This window comes from Xiphophorus couchianus, chromosome 15, assembly GCF_001444195.1.
Source record: "Xiphophorus couchianus chromosome 15, X_couchianus-1.0, whole genome shotgun sequence".
NCBI classification, from domain to species: Eukaryota; Metazoa; Chordata; class Actinopteri; order Cyprinodontiformes; family Poeciliidae; genus Xiphophorus; species Xiphophorus couchianus.
The window spans coordinates 2,453,138-2,476,319 of NC_040242.1; the positions used below are offsets into that span (position 1 = coordinate 2,453,138).

The 23,182-nt window shown below is 34.5% G+C and overlaps 1 protein-coding gene across 2 annotated transcripts; it reads left to right on the forward strand.

Annotated features, from left to right (window-relative positions):
- The first annotated feature begins 1,830 nt into the window (after positions 1-1,830).
- On the forward strand, positions 1,831-22,978 carry plg (plasminogen). Of its 2 annotated transcripts, none has more exons than XM_028039402.1 (19): positions 1,831-1,972; positions 3,972-4,107; positions 4,187-4,293; positions 6,138-6,252; positions 6,346-6,485; positions 7,144-7,264; positions 7,370-7,488; positions 8,327-8,489; positions 8,944-9,068; positions 9,214-9,373; positions 10,425-10,576; positions 10,647-10,801; positions 11,443-11,536; positions 12,215-12,329; positions 13,537-13,611; positions 13,707-13,847; positions 13,940-14,046; positions 14,752-14,897; positions 22,603-22,978. In XM_028039402.1, exons 1-19 carry the CDS (start codon positions 1,924-1,926, stop codon positions 22,777-22,779), a joined length of 2,397 nt encoding a protein of 798 aa, XP_027895203.1. In that variant the 5' UTR covers positions 1,831-1,923; the 3' UTR covers positions 22,780-22,978. The 2 variants fall into 2 exon arrangements, with proteins under 2 accessions (XP_027895203.1, XP_027895204.1); XM_028039403.1 differs by having other exon boundaries at positions 10,653-10,801.
- Positions 22,979-23,182: the final 204 nt, after the last annotated feature.

Sequence of the window (23,182 nt, forward strand, 5' to 3'; positions counted from 1 at the left end):
TTCGGCGGTGTTTGTTGTCACTTTCTTTTCACACGCTGATGCTGTGAAGTGTTTTCTCTCTGCATTATTCATGCCTCTCTCTCCCGCTCTCGGCTCAGGGTGAAGGTGGAGAGACTCCAGGCTTTCATTCAGGGAGCGAAGCGCCTCAAGGTTGCTGCCGACCAACAGCACCCTCTAGAGGCCAGGAGTGGGAACTGCTTTGGAGGAAAGGCTGTGATTGAAAAGAGATCAATCAATCAATCAATCAATCAATCAATCAATCAATCAATCAATCCACATCGTTAATACAAAGACTAGAAGAAATTTTATAAGAATGTAAAGTGTGACTTTTATTTAAATTTGTCTAACTCTTTGATAGCTTGAAAGAGGATGATAAGAAATAAGACAAATTATATTCAGGATATTTATATTACTTTACATATGGAAGAGGATTAGTTACATTAGAAAAAAAACACCCTTTTCTAAAAATTCTGACTTTATCTTAATCTCAGAATTCTGGCCCTCTTTCCTTCATAATTCAGATTTTAATCTCAATTCTATTTTCCCTTATACTTCTGATTTTAATTTCACAATTTTGACTTTAATCTCAGAATTCTGACTTTTTTCCCTCAAAACTTTCACTTTTGATCTCGGAAGATTAAAGTCAGATTTTTATTTTATTTTATTATTATTATTTTTAGTTTTTTAAATAAATAAATGGCCAGGAAAAAGAAAAACTTTCAAAACCTATAAATTAGAAAACATGAAAAAAAAAAATCTAATTTAAAAAAAATCTAAAAATTCAGAAAAGTAAAACGTTCCTTCTCAATCCGACTGCCTGTCAGATCCGCACCCATCGTCTCATTTTCCATTTAAAGAAGTCAAGAAAGGATTTAAAGTATTCTCTCAACTTTTTACAAAGAACTTTGAGTTTCTCTTTGAGAAATGCAAATCTGTCATTCGAAGATCCAGCTTGATGTTGAGACCTTGATCTCACCATCAAGGCCTTGATGCTTTTCTTTATCTTTTTCACAACATTCTCATCCTGATTAGGAAAAGTTTGTTAAATCTTTGGATCAATGCAGAGAAAATCAAAAATCAATCACTGGAAAGACCCAACTTTACCTAATATTGCTGTAACATTGAGAAGATTTCATTCTATTGTTGGTTAAAAAATTGATGAAATGTGGATTTAATTGGACTGGATTGGATCTGAAATGTTGCACCGAGATCAATAATAAACTTTGTGCAGAGTTTTTAAAACTTATTTCCGTCCTCTGAAAACCAAACTCTGGATGTTCCCGTTGCACTGAAAGTAGGTTGTTTTGAAATGACTTGTTTGCAAAGAAGGACACTGATCTCTCTTAGCTGAAGATTAACAGTCGATATTGATCCTGTTTCATCTGGTTCACATCAGCAAATCTGCAGTTTTGTCCTCTGAACATTCAAAAACGGACATTAGTGTTTGAGTCAAATTCATATATTCACCAAAAAGAAAAGAAGAATACAAGAGTAATCAAAGAAGGAAATAAATAACAGCAAATATTTGTTGTTTTATTTGTGCTTAAAGTAAAATCAGACCAGAATTTGCAGATTAAATCAAAGTCCAGGAGCCAGATTTTTAAAACCTAACATGGCAGGTTTAAAATAACAAATCAGGTTGTTTCAGATTGACCATGCTCTTCTTTACGAGAACACAGAAAGTGACTCTTTGTGAATGAAATACCTTCACATTGGGGTGCTGGACTGTTGATCTGGTCCAAAAATCTACCATAAACAAGGATTCTGACCTTTTGCTCTTTGCTGTCCTCATCATTGATTGACGAATAACTGAGCCGTCCTATTTCTCCTCCCAGCTGAGCTATAAGCTATATGGACCGTAATTATACATCAGAAGGGGCGTCTGGTTGAGCGGATGATGAGCTGCTAGTCTGAATCCTCAACATGGACTTATGCAAGGCAGCTCTTCTCATTGGAGCCTTCATCTGCTCTGGTAAGAAACAAAAATGTTGATTCCTTCAACCAAGACGTAATAAGATGGTTTAAAACTGATTTCACACTAACAGGATTGGATCAAATACTTCTGGTTTGCTTTTTTTTTTTTTTTTGTTTAAATGATCAAAAATGTGATATATAAAGCTACTGCTGACATACAGTTACCAAGTTCTCCTTTTAGCAAAGTGCTTTTCATTGGATGTATTCCATTCATCGAATCTGACATCTAACCTGCTAAATCAAATAAAAATTCAAATTAAATGGTCACATTCTTATGTATTTATCGCAGTTTGCAGCTGTTTTATTCCAGTCCTGTGTATCTTTCTGTCCTTGTCCTTTTAGTACTCAGGAAGTATGATGTGAATAAAACCTCTGTGCAATACATTTTTTTTTCTCAAAGCCTTTTCAGGAGGATTTTAAATCGCTGATTAGCTTTCAAATAAATCAAAGACGAGACATTTGATCGGATTACTCAAGCAGAAAATAGAGGATCATGTTGTACGTAGCTTTTTCTTTTGTATAAAAACCTATTTTAGGCTTTCATACAACTCAACTTTTGTTAGTAGGAAGAAAATAATGACTTTAATTTGTATTAAATCTTCCATGTTCCAGAGCAATGCAGCTTTTAGGCTTCTTGTTTTTCTAGTAACACCATTTTCTGTGAAATAATTAAACACTAAGCATTTTATACCAATGAACATTAGAGCAACAAGTGCAGTTAGACAACTTATGTCTCAGAAACTATCTTTAAATTAAAACTAATCTTCTGCCCATCTTGTAGAAAAAATTAAAAAACGTTTAGAAAAGACTAGATGTTGTTTTTTTCATGATGTGTGAAACAAAAGAGTTGATGGCTTACCATACCTGAAATCAGATTATTTTTATGCAGTTAACAGATTATTTAATGGAACTAAAAATCATTAACATTGAGTTCTATGATAAGCTAACTGGTCAGTGTAGCCAAATGCTACTAGCTTAAACAAATAACAAAAAAAGAGATTACAGTGAATGAAAAACTTAATGTAATTTGGATGAATGTGATTAGTTAACTTAATCTAATCCCGTTTTATTAAAATACTAAATCTATTATTATGTTTATTATTATTATTATTATTATTATTATTATCATTTTTTAGCTAGCAGTCTTGGAAGTGCTAGCATGCTAGCAGGAAAGCAGCAGATATTTCTTTAAGAAATGTATCTTATGAGGAGCATGAAGAAAATCAGACTGTTGTTTGAAATGTTTTGCGCCTGTATAATTAAAGTTTTGTTTATTTTTTGCATAAATAGTTTTTCTTGTGAGTTTAAAATTTGCTTTGTAACCTGGAGTCGGACATTTTGCTCACTGATTGTTTAAATCATTCAACTTAAATTTTAAGTGTTACAAAAAAAGAGACACAAAGACAAAAATCTGGAAAATTCTGGAAAAATGTGATTCAGAAAACATCTTCACATTTCCATTTTAGAAGTATTAGGAAGTGTCTGAGTGGTTATAAAAATGAGAACATTTGTTATTTATTATTTAAAATGTGTTGAATGAAACCCTGAACATTTAGAAATCTCTGTATGACTAAACTTGCCATCACATTTTCTTACATAACGAGGGGTCCACTAGGTCTTGGACTTGATTCTTGCAAACAAATTTAGATAAAACAGTTCATAAATTGCCTCAAACATCCCGGTTTAGCTAGAATATTTCATTTTTTTATTTTATTTATCATAATATGAAAGACTCTTTGGTGTCCAGCAAACAGTTTTGTTGTTATTTTAGGTCATTTTTTCATTTAAGTAGTACAGTATATATTGCATTAAATACATATACAGAGTAGGATTAAATGGGCACTTTTTGGTCGTTTATTGTCATTACTGCTTTGAGTTCATTTACTTCAAAAGACGTAACAATAAATTTTCTACCTGAAAATATGCACTTCTGTTTAACAAAAGTTGAAGGATCATCGTCTTTCATTAATGTATAACATTTTTAGTTTTTCTTGCAGTTGGTGGAACAGAAGTAGATGGTTACTCCAAAACTGAAGGCGCGTGGGTTCTCTCTCTGAACAAAAGACAGTACATGGTAAACAACGTAGCCGAATGTGCAGCCAAATGTGAAGCTGAAACGTCCTTCACGTGCAAGTAAGCCGTCCCCTAAAAAACTCCCGTCTTCTCCAGTCTCTGCAGTAAATTTAAAGTTTGATCCGTCTTTATCTTCCAGAGCTTTTGCTTATGTGGAGAAGGATCAGGAATGTTGGACGGCAGCAGCAAATTCAAAGACGGAGCTTGTTCTGCGCAGACAGAGCTCCGCTTTATATGAAAAGAAGAGTAAGCTGCTTTTTGTTTTCCTAAAGATGTTTCCCACTTATTACACTGGTCGTATGTTAATGTTTGCTCTGTGGTGCAACAGCAGTGACGTTTGAACCATGTCTGCAAACAGCAGCGATCAATGACAAGCGAAACACTTTGCTCTTGATTTGTGGACTCAAACATCACTGTTTGGTCCAGAAGCATGATTCTGTTCGGTACCAGATGCATGATTCTGTTTGGTCCAGAAGCATGATTCTGTTTGGTCCAGAAGCATGATTCTGTTCGGTACCAGAAGCATGATTCTGTTTGGTCCAGAAGCATGATTCTGTTCGGTACCAGAAGCATGATTCTGTTCGGTACCAGAAGCATGATTCTGTTCGGTACCAGATGCATGATTCTGTTCGGTACCAGAAGCATGATTCTGTTCGGTACCAGATGCATGATTCTGTTTGGTCCAGAAGCATGATTCTGTTCGGTACCAGATGCATGATTCTGTTTGGTCCAGAAGCATGATTCTGTTCGGTACCAGAAGCATGATTCTGTTTGGTCCAGAAGCATGATTCTGTTCGGTACCAGAAGCATGATTCTGTTTGGTACCAGATGCATGATTCTGTTCGGTACCAGATGCATGATTCTGTTCGGTACCAGAAGCATGATTCTGTTTGGTACCAGATGCATGATTCTGTTTGGTCCAGATGCATGATTCTGTTCGGTACCAGATGCATGATTCTGTTTGGTCCAGAAGCATGATTCTGTTCGGTACCAGAAGCATGATTCTGTTCGGTACCAGAAGCATGATTATGTTCGGTACCAGAAGCATGATTCTGTTCGGTACCAGATGCATGATTCTGTTTGGTACCAGATGCATGATTCTGTTTGGTCCAGAAGCATAATTCTGTTTGGTCCAGAAGCATGATTCTGTTCGGTACCAGAAGCATGATTCTGTTCGGTACCAGATGCATGATTCTGTTCGGTACCAGAAGCATGATTCTGTTTGGTACCAGATGCATGATTCTGTTTGGTACCAGATGCATGATTCTGTTTGGTCCAGATGCATGATTCTGTTTGGTCCAGAAGCATGATTCTGTTCGGTACCAGATGCATGATTCTGTTTGGTCCAGAAGCATGATTCTGTTCGGTACCAGAAGCATGATTCTGTTTGGTCCAGAAGCATGATTCTGTTCGGTACCAGAAGCATGATTCTGTTTGGTCCAGAAGCATGATTCTGTTCGGTACCAGATGCATGATTCTGTTCGGTACCAGATGCATGATTCTGTTTGGTCCAGATGCATGATTCTGTTTGGTCCAGAAGCATGATTCTGTTCGGTACCAGATGCATGATTCTGTTTGGTACCAGAAGCATGATTCTGTTCGGTACCAGAAGCATGATTCTGTTTGGTACCAGATGCATGATTCTGTTCGGTACCAGATGCATGATTCTGTTTGGTACCAGATGCATGATTCTGTTTGGTACCAGATGCATGATTCTGTTTGGTCCAGAAGCATGATTCTGTTTGGTACCAGATGCATGATTCTGTTCGGTACCAGATGCATGATTCTGTTCGGTACCAGATGCATGATTCTGTTCGGTACCAGATGCATGATTCTGTTTGGTCCAGAAGCATGATTCTGTTCGGTACCAGATGCATGATTCTGTTCGGTACCAGATGCATGATTCTGTTTGGTCCAGAAGCATGATTCTGTTCGGTACCAGATGCATGATTCTGTTCGGTACCAGATGCATGATTCTGTTCGGTACCAGATGCATGATTCTGTTCGGTACCAGATGCATGATTCTGTTTGGTACCAGATGCATGATTCTGTTTGGTACCAGTTGCATGATTCACTATACTTTTGCCTAGAATACCTCCTGGAGTGCATCAATGGAAACGGAGCAGATTACAGAGGAACCAAAGACAGAACAAAAACAGGAAAACTGTGTCAAAGATGGGATGCAAAACTTCCACACAGACCCAAGTATCTATTCACAGACACCAGATTTATTCCACTTATGGAATTTTATCATTTGATATCTTTTTTCTAACGGCTCCATTTTTGTGTCTCCTGAAGTTTCTCTCCACAGACTCATCCCCTCAGTGACCTGGACTCAAACTTCTGCAGAAATCCTGATTCGGACTCCCAGGGACCCTGGTGTTACACCACTGACCCAGACACCCGCTGGGAGCATTGCAATGTCTCCAGCTGCACTGGTAGGGTTAACGTTAAAAAAAAAAATCTAATCCTTATCATACGTGAGGAGTCTGTGTTTTCATTACACACAGAGTTTTGTTTGCAAAACTTTGTGTATATTATGTGTTTTATGTGTTGAAAATTCTTTAAAGGAAAACAAGAGTTTTTTCAAAATTGTGCAATTTTATTGTCAATGGAAACTCAGCTAGCATTTTGCTAATGTCAAGAAACCCATAATTTCGCAATTCCGGTGTTTCCATTAAATAAGAAACGCAATTAAAAACCCGACATGAGCCTCTAACTACTTCCTGTCATTTTCTTCTTCTTGGTTTGTGTAGCAACATCCAGTGATGAAAAAAAAGTAAAAGAAAATAAAATAAACCAATTTCGATAAAACTAAGAAACACTTCATCCTAGCGCAAAAATAAAAATAATTGCAGCGAAAACATGTTTTTCCTTCTTAGCACATTTCCACAAAGCAAATTTATTTTCCAATTTGGCAGTTTTTAGGTAACAGCTTGAATTTTTATACATACAGAATCTATTTAGCATTATCAGCGACTTCAAAGTTAAGCAAGAGCGTAATCATTTCTAAAGTTGCGGTGGAATGAAAATATCACAAGGGATGAGTAAAGGAGAATATTTGACTGGTTTATAAAATGTCTGACTCGTTTGCAGAGGACTGTATTGTCTGCAGCGGTGAGAACTACAGAGGAAAAACCTCCACCACTGAAAATGGCTTCACCTGCCAGCGCTGGGACTCCCAGAAACCTCAGAATCACGGCTACAACCCTTCAACGTAAGACCAAACTGAAAAATGTACACACGTTTTATTTGTAACCATGTTTAATTAGTTTAGTCCCAAATACATGTGATTTAGAGAATAAAATAAATCTTGTTGTAGTCTTCCAGAGAAGTACCTGGAGGAGAACTACTGCAGAAACCCAGATGGAGATCCGCGGCCGTGGTGCTTCACCACCAGCCCGTCCAAACGCTGGGATTTCTGCTCCATTCCTCGCTGCAGTGAGTCCAAACATTTCTCTTTATTTGCTCCAACTCTTCCCAGTTTTGTGCAGATGTTCACACAGATATGAATCTCAACTATTATCTCAATTTCAGAACACAATCTTTAAGTCTTTTTTTATTTATTACACTTTACCATGAGGAAGCACTAGCCTTGTACTTTTTCACTTTGTTGGAAGTTTGTGTGGGAGATTAAACACATAAACTTGGGTGACTGAGGAATAAACGGAAAGGAAAATGTTGCATGGCATTCAAAATATTTGACAAGTAATTTTTATTTCTTAGCCCTAATATCTGACGGAGTGTTAGGGTGAAGCTAAGAAAATAAAACAATTAAATCAAGTAATAAAATTACCAGAGTAAAAATTAGAGCTTTATTAAATTACAATTTCATTCTTAAAATATTATGACTTTATTCTCATATTTTTTTCAGCTTCATTCTCATAGTGTATGTTTGTGCACTAAGTAATTCTCACAATATGTGACCTTTATTTTTCATAATTTATTCTGGTATTATTTTGACTTTATTCTCCTATATTATGAGTTTATTCTCGAAATGCTGCAACTTTATTCTCTGAATTTTAGGACTTTATTCTCATAATTAAATTTTTTTCTTAGTCTGGTCCTTATACTCCATTGAACAAATGCGATGTATCCATAAATAAAAATAATGCAGCACATTTCCTTCCGCTTCACAAACTCAACTTTCATTGGTCTGTCACATAAAATCTTTAAAAATTATACATAGTAGTTTGTAGAAAAACTTCAGGTGTATGAACAACTTAGAAAGGCGTTTTCCATTACTTGTCCCTGAGCTCTGCTGCTTTTTTATTTTTAGCACTGGAGCCTCCCACCATCGTCCCGCAGACTACCTGCATCACCGGCGAGGGTCAAGCGTACCGAGGGACGATCTCCGTCACGGAGACGGGTAAAACCTGCCAGAGCTGGTCGGCTCAGACGCCCCACAAACACAACCGCACACCTGAAAACTACCCCTGCAAGTGAGGACAAAGGCTTTTTAAATACAGCGATGTTAATCGGTTCAGAAATGTTAGTGGGATTGATTAATTCTCATTACGGAAGCAGAGAGCAGACATTTTCCGCATGTACTTTATCCAGATGATTGAAGTTCATCTCGAGAAAACAAAGTTTATTTGTGATCACGAGGCGATTGTGTGAGGATTTGATTTTTATGTGTTTATTTAGGTTTCTGAGTTCAGTTCTGTCTCCATGTTGTACTGTCTACACAGACAGAACCAGCTGTCCCTCGTTTCCCCTTGTGTATTTAATCCCACTTGTGTTCCTGCTCCTTGTCAGTATCGTGTCACATGTCTTTGTCCAGCATCGTGATCAGTGCTACAGGTGCCTGAATGCTCACCTGTGCTGCCTGGACTTCTCTGTGCTTAATTAATTAATAACATTAATAATTGCTTTGTCTGCGTTCTTCTTTTTCAGAGGTTTAGACAATAATTACTGTCGTAATCCTGACAACGAAAGGAGGCCCTGGTGCTACACCACCGACTCTGAAACTCGCTGGGAGTACTGCAGCGTGCCTCGCTGCGGAGACGCTCCAGATCCGGGTACAACAAAAAACAAAACATTTCTCACTTAAATGTAACTCCTAGAATCAAAATCCACTACTGTAGCTGAGCACAGGAAACATTTAGAGTTGTCGTAAGAAAAGAAAGACTGAATATTGTGAAAATGGATGGTTTCTCTGTGCAGCTGAAGGCGTGGTTCCTCCAGAAGGAGACGACTGTTACGACGGGAACGGAAGCAGCTACCGGGGAATAACATCACAGACGATCAGTGGGAAAAAATGCCAGTGGTGGAGTTCACAAACTCCTCAGAAACACAGCAAAACTCCAGAGAGTTTCCCTTTAGCGTGAGTATTAACTGATCAGGTTTAATGATGGTAAATAATACATACATTTTATGAAATATATTGATTTACATATTTCTTCATTTTTACTTTATATTAACTGCCTCCTCACTCAACAGAAGTCTGAAAAGCCTTTAAAATAGAGCAGCATAATCTCACACTGAACATTTTTAAATTAAATATGCACATAAGAAATAATACTTTACTAAAACTAATTATGTCAAACCTTTTTGTACTGATGCTAACAGGTTTTGTTTAAGCCTCTTTTGTCAACAAAAAACACCAAATAGTCCAAATGACCCTCAATCACCAAAACGCAACATTTCAAAAAGTTGAAATAACTTGCAGGCCACAAAAATGTTTATTTTTAATCAAATAAAATAAAAAAGCTAATGAATAGTAAATAATATTTATTTACTTATTTTTACTATTTACAGTAACTAAAAAACAATAAATCAAACATAGTGGGCAGATAATCAGTTTTTGTAAAAAACTGATTTGGAAATAAGGGTTTATTTAAAATCTAAAACTTTGATCTACTTAAAACATAATTTAAATGTTTTATGTTGCATCTGCTGTGTAGAAATTGTTAATAATTGTGACTCCAGTGATTTTTTTTAAACAATTATTTAGATGGGATTTTCTCCCTACTGATTATTGTACTGTAATGTTCTGCTTAGTCTAGATTTTGTGAGGTTTAATGACTTTAAACGGGTCATTAAACGGGTGTGCCAATATGAATAAAATGGGTTTAAGTTTTATTTTTTATGCAAGGTCATCAGTTTTAACTGATAATCAGAATAAAACAGTACCTGATTACATTAGATTTCCTTTAGATTCACACTAAAAACTCATGTGTTGAGTTTCTTTTGAACCATAATAAATGAAACACGGAACAATATATTTGTTGTGTATTGATGAATTTGAAACCGTAATGTTTGCTACGGGTCTTTTATGACTTTGTGTTTCTATGATGTGAAACATTGTTGATTAAATGTGCTTTACAAACAAACTTGATTGATTGTTCATAAAGCGTGAAGTTTTTGTCTTTCAGGGACCTGAAGAGGAATCTGTGCAGGAACCCTGACGGAGACCGAGCGCCGTGGTGTTACACCACCGACCCCGCAGTCCGCTGGGAATACTGCAACATCGAAAAATGCTCCCCCAAACCCGTAGGAGCGCCAAGCCCAACTCCGGCTCAGACAGGTGCATCTTTTTCTTTTTACACCATCCTTGTCGTGGTTTTACTCCTTGATTTATCGACTGTTTTCGGTAGTTTCAGACTGTAAGATTGGAAATGGAGCGACGTACAGAGGCCCGACCTCCATAACGCTGGTGGGCGTGACTTGCCAGGCGTGGAGCGCTCAGAGCCCGCACCAACACAACAGCTTCACGCCAACCAGCCACCCTGATAAAGGTCTGGAGGGAAATGTAAGCATCTTTAGAGTTCTTTCATGTTTTTATTTGTATTATGCATATTTATTGACAATTATGCACCACTTTTTACTGTTTTTTCACATAAAATCTATTAAAATTCCTTTTGTTTCATGCTAATAATGTAAGAGAATGTTAAAAAGTTCAAATATTTGTACATTAACTGAATTGTACAATAAATAAAATTACAAGAATTAACTCATTATGAGAATATGTTGAAATAATACAAGAACAAAGTCCTGTTATTATGAGAACAAAGTCATATTACTATTATTATGACTTTATTCTCATAATATTGACTTTATTCTTGAAATATTATGACTTTTTTTCTCATATTATTTTGACTTTATTCTAAAATTATTTAGACTTTATTCTTGTAAGTCCATGACTTTCTTTCTGTATTTTGACTTAATTTTTGTATGGTTACATTTTTGTAATATTATGACTTTGTTCTCATGCAAGTTTATTCTCATATTATTACTACTTTAATCTCAAATTGTTTACATTTCATTTTTGTAACTTTTCAACTTTATTCCCCTACTTTTAGTTTTTAGTTTCTCTTTGCGTGGCTCTAATATTCCATCATAGAATTGTGTATTAAAGGAGCCCTCATTGTTGTCTCCATAAATCTCGACCAGAGCTGCAGAAACCCAGACAACGATGTGAACGGACCGTGGTGCTACACCACTGACAGGAACAAGAAGTGGGATCACTGCCAGATCCCTGATTGTGGTGTGTAAATGTTAATTTATACCTGGATTGGTTGGTCAGTACACGACTGAATAGAAAAACCTTTACAGTTTTTTTTTTTTACCACTTTATTCCAAACAAATCTTCTAGATAATACCTAATCAAATCAAATTCTCCTCTGGTCCTGATTGTAGCTGCTGATTTGTCACCCACTAAAAAAACAAAAAGCTGGAGTGTTCTGAAACAATAAATAATGAGGCACCAAACTCACTTTTGGTGCCTAAAAGTGAGTTCTAGATTTGTACAGCATAAGGCTAAATGTTGATTCTCCATGTTGATTCTTGTTCTGGGTTGCTAAGTAAACTAACAGGAGTTTCTCTATGTCTTGCTTCGATATTAAAATAGTAAAACAGAATATTTATCTAAAGTAATAAGTACTCCACAATTTGTAAAAGTGTTATGTCCTAACCCTAGGAAGGTTAGGACATAAAGTCCAAGTGGGCCTTTCTTCATCTTAGATTTAGTGTTGGTAAGTAGTGATCTGAAGGTACAACCAGAGTATCGGTTTGCAGACACCATTGCCGGTGAAAGCTGTCAATCAAAGGAATAAATCCTGGAAACCAACCATGGACTAAATCTTTATCATCAAAGTTTTAAAAAGAGACAATTTTGTCTCTGTCTGTCATTATAAAACTTATGGACTGTGAACTGTCTTTGTAGCTGGAATGGAATGTGGGACGCCGGTAAACAAGCCGAAGCGCTGTTTTGGTCGTATTGTTGGTGGCTGCGTGTCCAAACCTCATTCATGGCCCTGGCAAATCAGCCTCCGAACCAGGTGAGCATGAAAAACCCTCCTGAAAATGTCAACAATGATAATGGAACCAAAACACAAGATTTTCAACTTTAAATTAGTTATTATTCATTACACTTTTTGCACAAGACAATCTTCGGGTGTCTTCACACCTGTCAGTCCGATTGGGACCAAAGTTGCAAAATTTGTCACATTTTCAGCTGCTGTAGTTCACTATCACTCTGCACTGTGTCAAATGATCCAAACTAATTAACAAACCTGTTCCCCTCCTCACCTGTGGTGGCGCTGCACCAAGAGTCACTGAAGGAAATGCCACAAAATTTCTGATGAAAACACTGAGCACAAGTTCATTCTTCACAAAATGAAGTAGAGTTAGATTTTAGTGGCTGTAGAATTTCTCTTTTGGATTTGTTAAAATACCACGACCCTGTTCTTCTGCTAGCGCTGAAATAGCATGTTTGTTTTGATTGTATTTACCCAGAATGCCCTGTGCTATAGTCTGCTTCATGCTTTTGAATTGGACTCCATTCCGTTTGGCTTTCACATCTGCATTCAAACCGCACCAGAGTTCACTTAACCAAACTGAGACCTGGGCTTGTAGATGGACCAGAGTTCACTTTTTTGGTTAGAATCAGAATTCAACTATGCATTCATACCTCCTCAAACAAACTGAACTTTCAAGATAAAATAGCTGGAGTGGGATTAAAGTGGACTATACACTTTGGTGTGAATGGACCCTAGTGTAATTAGGTTTTAATCTGGTCAGTTCTGCCTGTTTTTGGCTCCTTTCAGAATGAGCTGTCTCTTTAAATCTGCCCCCAAACTCAATGTTTACACTACATGTGAAAATGGCTGCAAACAGATGCGCAATTATTCAAACCTACATCTTTGAAAAACAGAAGTGGAGCCTCCTGCACATCCAATAAGAATGCAGCAAGTGGTTTCTGGATTATAAATCAACACAAAACACAGCGCATTTGGTTAAACCAGCTGACTAAACGTGCTGGAACAATGCTTGGGTTGCTAGGTAACAGGGTTAGGGTCAGCTGGGCTTGTAACAGTCTGAAGGCTTTTGAAACAAAAACATTAACTCATTGCCAAAAACTGGCTGTGTTTTTCAAGCGCTTGGACTTTTTTTAGAAGCAGTTGAGGCCCAAATGTAAGTACAAAAATGTGCTAAATGTAAATTTTGCAGCATCTTTACTTATTTCATGGTCTTTTCTATTATCAGCTCAGGAATCCATTTCTGTGGTGGGACTCTGATTCACCCACAGTGGGTCCTCACTGCTGCACACTGCCTGGAAAGGTCAGACAACAGAAACTTTACAGCTTGTAAAACAAATCCTGTAATTAAAATAACACTGGATGGCTGGTTTGCCTGGACTTGCTCTGCGGTTGCAGGTCCAAACGGCCCTCAGCCTACCAGGTAGTCCTGGGAATCCACAGGGAAACAGCTACAGAATCATCCAAACAAATACGGCAGCTGGAGAAACTGGTGCTGGGACCCAATGGAGCGGACATTGCTCTGCTCAAACTGCAGAGGTTGGTAAAAGTCTGATCATGATCATGTCCCAGCGCAGCATGGTGTTAAGTCGATTATGTAATCCCATAACTACACACTTTTGTGTTTTCAGCCCAGCTGTTATAAATGACAAAGTGCTTCCTGCTTGTCTGCCTGAAAAGGACTACATTGTTCCCAGTGGAACAGAGTGTTACGTCACTGGTTGGGGTGAGACGCAAGGTACGTCACAAAATGCCTTGAGTTTAAAAAAAGCGTGCCAACTGAGATCCAAATGTTGAGAACGTTCTCAGCAGATGGGTAAAAACAAAAAAATAAATCAGGCCAAAACTTCCGTGATTGAAATACTCACAGCGTGAAAAAAGCAAAATAAATCAAGACTTTCAATACATCAGGATAGTATAAAAAATGCACAACATCACATTTCAAAAGCTGCAGTAAAGCTACAATAATAAGCTTTAATAATGTTTTTTACATATTGTTGAGACCTCCTCTGGCTTCTCCCAGGGCTGGCTAGAACCACCAATCAGAGAGCGGGGGCGGGTCTTAATGCAGTCAATCATGTCCTTTTTGCTAGTGCTACAGTTTCTCCCTGTCAACAGGTCTTGCTGTGAATGCTAAGGCTAGTTAGCATGGCCACTAAGTTGTTTCTCCATCATTAGCACATTCAACAGCATGTTCACGAGGTTGATTGACTGCGCTAAGACTCTCCTCCAGCCTTTGATTGGTGGTTTTTCAGTGGAAGAGGTGTATTTCTTCAGACAGTAATAGCATATCAGGAAAGAAATGGAGGAGATCTTTTCACAGCCTCATATTCGACCGTTTCAACAACAAATATGTGAAACACATATATTTTTAAAATAAAAGTTACATACTGCAGCTTTAAAAACTGTTGGGAATGTCTTTTGGGATGAATGCGTGTTGCAGGTACAGGAGGTGCGGGTACGCTGAAGGAAGCTGGATTCCCTGTGATCGAGAACAAGAAATGCAATCAGCCATCTTACCTGAACGGAAGAGTTAGGGAACACGAGATGTGTGCCGGAAACATTGATGGAGGAGTCGACAGCTGCCAGGTGCAGAAAGCTTGTCATAATTCACCAATAACGTCATAATTCACTAATAACGTCATAATTCACTAATAACCTCATAATTCACCAATAATGTCATAATTCACTAATAACGTCATAATTCACTAATAACCTCATAATTCACCAATAACGTCATAATTCAGCAATAACGTCATAATTCACCAATAATGTCATAATTCAGCAATAATGTCATAATTCACTAATAACGTCATAATTCAGCAATAATGTCATAATTCAGCAATAATGTCATAATTCAGCAATAATGTCATAATTCACCAATAATGTCATAATTCAGCAATAATGTCATAATTCACTAATAACGTCATAATTCAGCAATAATGTCATAATTCAGCAATAATGTCATAATTCACCAATAACGTCATAATTCAGCAATAATGTCATAATTCAGCAATAATGTCATAATTCACTAATAACGTCATAATTCAGCAATAATGTCATAATTCACCAATAACGTCATAATTCACTAATAACGTCATAATTCACCAATAACGTCATAATTCACTAATAACGTCATAATTCACCAATAACGTCATAATTCACCAATAACGTCATAATTCAGCAATAATGTCATAATTCACTAATAACGTCATAATTCAGCAATAACGTCATAATTCAGCAATAACGTCATAATTCAGCAATAATGTCATAATTCACTAATAACGTCATAATTCACCAATAACGTCATAATTCACTAATAACCTCATAATTCAGCAATAATGTCATAATTCACTAATAACGTCATAATTCAGCAATAACGTCATAATTCAGCAATAACGTCATAATTCACTAATAACGTCATAATTCACCAATAACGTTATAATTCACTAATAACGTCATAATTCACTAATAACGTCATAATTCACCAATAACGTTATAATTCAGCAATAACGTCATAATTCACCAATAACGTCATAATTCAGCAATAATGTCATAATTCAGCAATAATGTCATAATTCACTAATAACGTCATAATTCACTAATAACGTCATAATTCACCAATAACCTCATAATTCACCAATAACGTCATAATTCACCAATAACGTCATAATTCACCAATAACGTCATAATTCAGCAATAATGTCATAATTCACTAATAACGTCATAATTCAGCAATAACGTCATAATTCACCAATAACGTCATAATTCACTAATAACGTCATAATTCACCAATAACGTCATAATTCACCAATAACGTCATAATTCACCAATAACGTCATAATTCAGCAATAATGTCATAATTCACAAATAACGTCATAATTAAGCAATAATGTCATAATTCACTAATAACGTTATAATTCACTAATAACGTCATAATTCAGCAATAACGTCATAATTCACTAATAACCTCATAATTCAGCAATAATGTCATAATTCAGCAATAACGTCATAATTCACTAATAACGTCATAATTCACCAATAACGTCATAATTCACCAATAACGTCATAATTCACCAATAACGTCATAATTCACCAATAACGTTATAATTCAGCAATAACGTCATAATTCAGCAATAATGTCATAATTCACTAATAACGTCATAATTCACCAATAACGTCATAATTCACCAATAACGTCATAATTCACTAATAATGTCATAATTCAGCAATAACGTCATAATTCAGCAATAACGTCATAATTCACTAATAACGTCATAATTCAGCAATAACGTCATAATTCACTAATAACGTCATAATTCACCAATAACGTCATAATTCACTAATAACGTCATAATTCAGCAATAACGTCATAATTCACCAATAACGTCATAATTCACTAATAACGTCATAATTCAGCAATAACGTCATAATTCACTAATAACGTCATAATTCACCAATAACGTCATAATTCACCAATAACGTCATAATTCACTAATAATGTCATAATTCAGCAATAACGTCATAATTCAGCAATAACGTCATAATTCACTAATAACGTCATAATTCAGCAATAACGTCATAATTCACTAATAACGTCATAATTCACCAATAACGTCATAATTCACCAATAACGTCATAATTCACCAATAACGTCATAATTCACCAATAACGTTATAATTCAGCAATAACGTCATAATTCAGCAATAATGTCATAATTCACTAATAACGTCATAATTCACCAATAACGTCATAATTCACCAATAACGTCATAATTCACTAATAACGTCATAATTCACCAATAACGTCATAATTCAGCAATAACGTCATAATTCACCAATAACGTTATAATTCAGCAATAATGTCATAATTCAGCAATAAGGTCATAATTCACCAATAACGTCATAATTCAGCAATAACGTCATAATTCAGCAATAACGTCATAATTCAGCAATAACGTCATAATTCAGCAATAATGTCATAATTCACTAATAACGTCATAATTCACCAATAATCTCATAATTCACCAATAATCTCATAATTCACCAATAATGTCATAATTCACCAATAACGTCATAATTCACCAATAACGTCATAATTCACCAATAACGTCATAATTCACTAATAACGTCATAATTCACCAATAACGTCATAATTCAGCAATAACGTCATAATTGAGCAATAACGTCATAATTCACCAATAACGTCATAATTCAGCAATAATGTCATAATTCAGCAATAATGTCATAATTCACTAATAACGTCATAATTCAGCAATAATGTCATAATTCACCAATAACGTCATAATTCACTAATAACGTCATAATTCAGCAATAACGTCATAATTCACTAATAACCTCATAATTCAGCAATAACGTCATAATTCACCAATAACGTCATAATTCACCAATAACGTCATAATTCACCAATAACGTCATAATTCACCAATAATGTCATAATTCACTAATAACGTCATAATTCAGCAATAACGTCATAATTCAGCAATAACGTCATAATTCACTAATAACGTCATAATTCACTAATAACGTCATAATTCACCAATAACGTCATAATTCAGCAATAACGTTATAATTCAGCAATAACGTCATAATTCACCAATAACGTCATAATTCAGCAATAACGTCATAATTCACTAATAACGTCATAATTCAGCAATAACGTCATAATTCAGCAATAATGTCATAATTCACCAATAACGTCATAATTCACCAATAACGTCATAATTCACCAATAACGTCATAATTCAGCAATAACGTCATAATTCAGCAATAATGTCATAATTCAGCAATAACGTCATAATTCACTAATAACGTCATAATTCAGCAATAACGTTATAATTCAGCAATAACGTCATAATTCACCAATAACGTCATAATTCACCAATAACGTCATAATTCACCAATAACGTCATAATTCAGCAATAACGTCATAATTCAGCAATAATGTCATAATTCAGCAATAATGTCATAATTCACTAATAACGTCATAATTCAGCAATAATGTCATAATTCACCAATAACGTCATAATTCACTAATAACGTCATAATTCACCAATAACGTCATAATTCACCAATAATGTCATAATTCACTAATAACGTCATAATTTAGCAATAATGTCATAATTCACTAATAACGTCATAATTCAGCAATAACGTTATAATTCAGCAATAACGTCATAATTCAGCAATAATGTCATAATTCAGCAATAATGTCATAATTCACTAATAACGTCATAATTCACCAATAACGTCATAATTCACTAATAACCTCATAATTCAGCAATAATGTCATAATTCACTAATAACGTCATAATTCAGCAATAACGTCATAATTCAGCAATAACGTCATAATTCACTAATAACGTCATAATTCAGCAATAATGTCATAATTCACCAATAACGTCATAATTCAGCAATAACGTCATAATTCACCAATAACGTCATAATTCACCAATAACGTCATAATTCAGCAATAACGTCATAATTCACCAATAACGTTATAATTCAGCAATAACGTCATAATTCAGCAATAATGTCATAATTCACCAATAACGTCATAATTCACCAATAACGTCATAATTCACCAATAACGTCATAATTCACTAATAACGTTATAATTCACCAATAACGTCATAATTCACTAATAACGTCATAATTCACCAATAACGTCATAATTCACCAATAACGTTATAATTCAGCAATAACGTCATAATTCAGCAATAACGTCATAATTCAGCAATAACGTCATAATTCAGCAATAATGTCATAATTCACCAATAACGTTATAATTCAGCAATAATGTCATAATTCACTAATAACCTCATAATTCAGCAATAACGTCATAATTCACCAATAACGTCATAATTCACTAATAACGTCATAATTCAGCAATAATGTCATAATTCACCAATAACGTTATAATTCAGCAATAATGTCATAATTCACTAATAACCTCATAATTCAGCAATAACGTCATAATTCACCAATAACGTCATAATTCACCAATAACGTCATAATTCACTAATAACGTCATAATTCACCAATAACGTCATAATTCACTAATAACGTCATAATTCAGCAATAACGTCATAATTCAGCAATAACGTCATAATTCACCAATAACGTCATAATTCACCAATAACGTCATAATTCACCAATAACGTTATAATTCAGCAATAACGTCATAATTCAGCAATAATGTCATAATTCACTAATAACGTCATAATTCACCAATAACGTCATAATTCACCAATAACGTCATAATTCACTAATAACGTCATAATTCACCAATAACGTCATAATTCAGCAATAACGTCATAATTCACCAATAACGTTATAATTCAGCAATAATGTCATAATTCAGCAATAAGGTCATAATTCAGCAATAACGTCATAATTCAGCAATAACGTCATAATTCAGCAATAACGTCATAATTCACTAATAACGTCATAATTCACTAATAACGTCATAATTCACCAATAACGTCATAATTCAGCAATAACGTTATAATTCAGCAATAACGTCATAATTCACCAATAACGTCATAATTCAGCAATAACGTCATAATTCACTAATAACGTCATAATTCAGCAATAACGTCATAATTCAGCAATAATGTCATAATTCACCAATAACGTCATAATTCACCAATAACGTCATAATTCACCAATAACGTCATAATTCAGCAATAACGTCATAATTCAGCAATAATGTCATAATTCAGCAATAACGTCATAATTCACTAATAACGTCATAATTCAGCAATAACGTTATAATTCAGCAATAACGTCATAATTCACCAATAACGTCATAATTCACCAATAACGTCATAATTCACCAATAACGTCATAATTCAGCAATAACGTCATAATTCAGCAATAATGTCATAATTCAGCAATAATGTCATAATTCACTAATAACGTCATAATTCAGCAATAATGTCATAATTCACCAATAACGTCATAATTCACTAATAACGTCATAATTCACCAATAACGTCATAATTCACCAATAATGTCATAATTCACTAATAACGTCATAATTTAGCAATAATGTCATAATTCACTAATAACGTCATAATTCAGCAATAACGTTATAATTCAGCAATAACGTCATAATTCAGCAATAATGTCATAATTCAGCAATAACGTCATAATTCACTAATAACGTCATAATTCACCAATAACGTCATAATTCACTAATAACCTCATAATTCAGCAATAATGTCATAATTCACTAATAACGTCATAATTCAGCAATAACGTCATAATTCAGCAATAACGTCATAATTCACTAATAACGTCATAATTCAGCAATAATGTCATAATTCACCAATAACGTCATAATTCAGCAATAACGTCATAATTCACCAATAACGTCATAATTCACCAATAACGTCATAATTCAGCAATAACGTCATAATTCACCAATAACGTTATAATTCAGCAATAACGTCATAATTCAGCAATAATGTCATAATTCACCAATAACGTCATAATTCACCAATAACGTCATAATTCACCAATAACGTCATAATTCACTAATAACGTTATAATTCACCAATAACGTCATAATTCACTAATAACGTCATAATTCACCAATAACGTCATAATTCACCAATAACGTTATAATTCAGCAATAACGTCATAATTCAGCAATAACGTCATAATTCAGCAATAACGTCATAATTCAGCAATAATGTCATAATTCACCAATAACGTTATAATTCAGCAATAATGTCATAATTCACTAATAACCTCATAATTCAGCAATAACGTCATAATTCACCAATAACGTCATAATTCACTAATAACGTCATAATTCAGCAATAATGTCATAATTCACCAATAACGTCATAATTCACTAATAACGTCATAATTCAGCAATAATGTCATAATTCACCAATAACGTTATAATTCAGCAATAATGTCATAATTCACCAATAACGTCATAATTCACTAATAACGTCATAATTCAGCAATAATGTCATAATTCACCAATAACGTTATAATTCACCAATAACGTCATAATTCACTAATAACGTCATAATTCAGCAATAATGTCATAATTCACCAATAACGTCATAATTCACTAATAACGTCATAATTCAGCAATAACGTCATAATTCACCAATAACGTCATAATTCACTAATAACGTCATAATTCAGCAATAATGTCATAATTCACCAATAACGTTATAATTCAGCAATAATGTCATAATTCACTAATAACCTCATAATTCAGCAATAACGTCATAATTCACCAATAACGTCATAATTCACCAATAACGTCATAATTCACTAATAACGTCATAATTCACCAATAACGTCATAATTCACTAATAACGTTATAATTCAGCAATAACGTCATAATTCAGCAATAACGTCATAATTCAGCAATAACGTCATAATTCAGCAATAACGTCATAATTCACCAATAACGTCATAATTCAGCAATAATGTCATAATTCAGCAATAATGTCATAATTCACTAATAACGTCATAATTCACTAATAACGTCATAATTCAGCAATAACGTCATAATTCACTAAAAACGTCATAATTCACCAATAACGTCATAATTCACTAATAACGTCATAATTCACCAATAACGTCATAATTCACTAATAACGTCATAATTCACCAATAACGTCATAATTCAGCAATAATGTCATAATTCACTAATAATGTCATAATTCACTAATAATGTCTTAATTCACTAATAACGTCATAATTCACTAATAACGTCATAATTCAGCACTAATGTCATAATTCAGCAATAATGTCATAATTCAGCAATAATGTCATAATTCACCAATAACGTCATAATTCACCAATAACGTCATAATTCACTAATAACGTCATAATTCACTAATAATGTCATAATTCACTAATAACGTCTTAATTCACTAATAACGTCATAATTCACTAATAACGTCATAATTCACTAATAACGTCTTAATTCACTAATAACGTCATAATTCACTAATAACGTCATAATTCAGCAATAATGTCATAATTCAGCAATAATGTCATAATTCACTAATAACCTCATAATTCAATATTTGCAGCTATTGTTTCTATCTCTTTCTTCCTTTTAACAAGCTACTAACAAATCAACCACAAGGTGGCGGTATCGTAACAGCTCCTGCTTTTCACTCCCATTTCCAAAAAGAAAAAAAAATCCCTGAAAACCCTCCAGCTTATACAAGAATTTCCAAATTCAGAAAACTAAAATATAATGTCAACATGTGTGTGGCTTTTTGTTCCAACAGGGTGACAGTGGAGGTCCTCTGGTGTGTTATGAACAGAATAAGTACGTCCTGCAGGGTGTGACATCATGGGGTTTGGGATGCGCCAACGCCATGAAACCTGGAGTCTACGCTCGCGTGTCCAAGTTTGTGGACTGGATCGACCAGACAATAAAGGCCAACTCAAATGTCCCAGCATGAAATGTGGCCGGAGGTCAAAAACAGGATACACACCTTCCTGGTTTTGGGTTTAACGTAACTGTTTTATGTAACAGGATTAAATTTTGTTATTTAGAAGAAACCTGGAACCTATATGTGATTAAAGGTTTATTGATGAAAATTCTTCTATGCTTTTTGAATTGATTGAAAAAATAAATTACACTGGTTTTGGTTCCAAACATCCCTTTATTTTTATTTTATTTTCATCTTCATTCTTTTAGATGTTTTATATATCATGTCATATAAAACATTTTTAAATGCTTTATATGATAGCATTAATAAACTGATATTTTTCATGTGCAGAGACGGATTCTTCATAGAATCAAGAAAATTATGAAAAATTTCTTTTCATGGTCCTTTTTTCTCACGGCCATCAGCATCTACA